This window comes from Arachis duranensis, unplaced genomic scaffold, assembly GCF_000817695.3.
Source record: "Arachis duranensis cultivar V14167 unplaced genomic scaffold, aradu.V14167.gnm2.J7QH unplaced_Scaffold_121776, whole genome shotgun sequence".
In the NCBI taxonomy this organism is placed as follows: domain Eukaryota; kingdom Viridiplantae; phylum Streptophyta; class Magnoliopsida; order Fabales; family Fabaceae; genus Arachis; species Arachis duranensis.
The window spans coordinates 7382-10358 of NW_026263881.1; the positions used below are offsets into that span (position 1 = coordinate 7382).

At 38.9% G+C, this 2977-nt stretch overlaps 1 protein-coding gene across 1 annotated transcript; it reads left to right on the top strand.

Annotated features, from left to right (window-relative positions):
* Positions 1-1977: 1977 nt before the first annotated feature.
* Positions 1978-2739, top strand: LOC107472145 (uncharacterized; the record flags this gene model as incomplete). Its single annotated transcript, XM_016091696.1, has 1 exon — positions 1978-2739. A coding segment is annotated over exon 1 (762 nt), but the record flags the coding sequence as incomplete, so codon positions are not given.
* Positions 2740-2977: the final 238 nt, after the last annotated feature.

Below are 2977 nucleotides of genomic sequence, written 5' to 3' on the forward strand. Positions count from 1 at the left end.
TACAACAACAGATCAAAGGAAGAAAAGCTCATAGAGGAACACCAAACTGCTGACCAAGACATCTCTGAGGGCATTGAACACTAAAAGAGGAATGTCATTGGCATTCAATGCCAAGAAAGGGTATTCCTCCTTGGCATTGAATGCCCAACTAGGGGCAGCAACCTTGGCGTTAAAGGCCTAAAAGGGAATAATGTCCCTGGCGTTGAACGCCAGGAAGGGGGCAGCAACAAGGGCGTTGAACTCCCAAACAAGGGTGGTCAGTCACACACTGATAACACCCCTCCTATGCAAGCTAGTAGCCCCCCTTCCAATACACAAGGAACTCGGCCTCTATCAACCAAGATTGATGAGTATAAGGCCAACATGCCATTCCATCATAAACTCCATCAAAGTGAAAAAGATAAACAATTTACCCGCTTTGTGGAGTATCTCAAAATATTAGAGATCAAACTCCCTTTTGCAAAGGCTCTTGAGCAGATACCTTCTTATGCTAAGTTGATAAACCCTATTTTTAGGGTTTATCTTGTGTTGATTTTAGGAGATTTTATCACCTGTTCTCACATTTATCCAATAAAATAGCATGGTTTTTATTATTCTCCTTTATTTGTGCTTAAGTCTGAAAACATGCTTTTTAGACCCTTAAATTGGTGATCTCAGGTTCATGAGGCAAGTATTGAATGGAAGAAGTGAAGAGAAAAGCATGCATAGTGGAGAATCCATGATGAAACAAGGATTTGGGATGTTGAGATCGACGCGCAAACGCAATAGACATGCACGCATGGAGAGTGAAGTCGCAAGGCGACGAGTAAGTGTGCTCTACGCGTACGCGTGGATAGCAAAATGCCAAACGATGCGTACGAGTGACCCACGCATATGCGTCGATGCTCACACATAACCTCATTAAAATGAATCCACTGGGGGTGATTTCTGGGCTTCCCTGGCCCAAATCCAACTCACTTCTGATGCTATTAACCCCAAGGATTGAAGGGTGATCAACACATTAGCACATTAGGACATTAGCACATAGTTTAGTTTAGTTGATGCTTTAGTTAGTTTCTAGAGAGAGAAGCTCTCTTTTCTCTCTAAAATTAGGTTAGAGGTAGATTATAATTTCTTAGATCTTGGTTTAATTATTGTTCTTATCTACTTTTCTTTTAAATTTCTTGTTGCCACATCTTTACTCTTCTAGTTCCTTTTATTAATTTCTTGTTCTACTTACTTTGTTGTTGATGTACTCTTGCTTCTTCAATTTTCCTTTAATGAAATTTATGTTTGATTTCTTTTATTGTTTAATTGCTTTGTTATTCTTAAGTTCTTGCTTTGGTAGTTGTTAGAATTTACATTTCTTGCAATTTTACCATGCTTTCCTTTTGTGTCTTCCAAGTGTTTGATAAAATGCTTAGAAGGATGTTAGCTTAGATTTTTCTCCTCTTAGCTTGAATTGAATAATTAGTGACATTTGAGTTATCAAACTTTTTTGTTGATTGATAATTGGAAGTTGCTAATTGATTTGCATGTCACTAAAGCTAGTCTTTTCTTCGGATTAGACTAGGACTTATGGATCCAAATTGATTATCTGCACTTGACTTGCCTTCATAGTTAGTGGTTAACTAAGTGGAGCAATGGACAATTCTCATGTCATAATTGATGATGATAATAAGGATAGGACTTCTAATTCTCATCCCTTGCCAAGAGCCTTTCTTCGTTGTTAGTTTATTTCTCTTGCAATTTACATTTATTGTCTCTTATCTCAAAACCCCAAAAGATAACTCTTAGCCGATAACAAGAACACTACCCTGCAATTCCTTGAGAGATGACCCAAGGTTTAAATACTTCGGTTTATTTTTATAGGGGTTTGTACTTGTGATAACCAAATTTTTTATTGAGGAGTTGTTTGTTGGTTTAGAACTATACTTTCAATGACATTTCATTTGTGAAATTCTTTACCGACACACAATTTTCGCTCATCATAAGTTTATGAAGAACATCTTAAGTCATAAGAAGGATTGGAGAGAGGCAGAAACAGTCCTCCTCACTGAAGAATGCAGTGCAGTCATTCAAAACAGCTTACCAGAGAAACTTAAGGATCTTGGGAGTTTTATGATACCATGCACTATAGGGAATGCTTGCACAAGGACAGCCCTATGTGATCTTGGAGCAAGCATCAAACTAATACATGCTTCATTAATAAAGAAGCTCTATTTGACTCATGAAGTCAAACCAACCCGCATATGCCTTCAACTTGCTTATGGTTCTGTTAAGTTCCCATCAGGTGTAGTTGAAGATATGATTGTTAGGGTTGGACCCTTTGCTTTTCCAACTGAGTTTGTGGTATTGGATATGGATGGGCATAGAAGTGCATCTCTTATCCTAGGCAGACCCTTCCTAGCTACAGGAAGAACCCTCATTGATGTTCAGAAAGGTGAAGTAATCCTGAGAGTCAATGAGGATGAATATATGCTAAATGCTGTCAAAGCTGTGAAGCATCCCGATACCCCAGAGAAATGCATGAGCATAGATACCATAGATTCCCTGGTGGAAGAAGTAAACATGACTGAGAGACTCGAAGAAGAGCTGACTGACATCTTTTATGATGTCCAGCCTAATTTAGAGGAACCAAAGGAGATAAAAGAGCCTCTGAAACCCCCTAAAGAAGAGGAAAAGCCTCCTAAACTCGAGCTCACGCCATTACCATCTTCTCTGAATTATGCATTTCTAGGAGATGGAGATACGTACCCTGTGATCATAAGCTCTGTCTTAGAGCCACAAGAAGAATAAGCACTAATTCAAGTATTTGGTGCACAAAATCACAATCACACTTTTGCAATTCCGCACAACTAACCAGCAAGTGCACTGGGTCGTCCAAGTAATACCTTACGTGAGTAAGGGTTGATCCCACGGAGATTGTCGGCTTGAAGCAAGCTATGGTTATCTTGTAACTCTTAGTCAGGATATCAATAATTCTCAGATTTAAGTG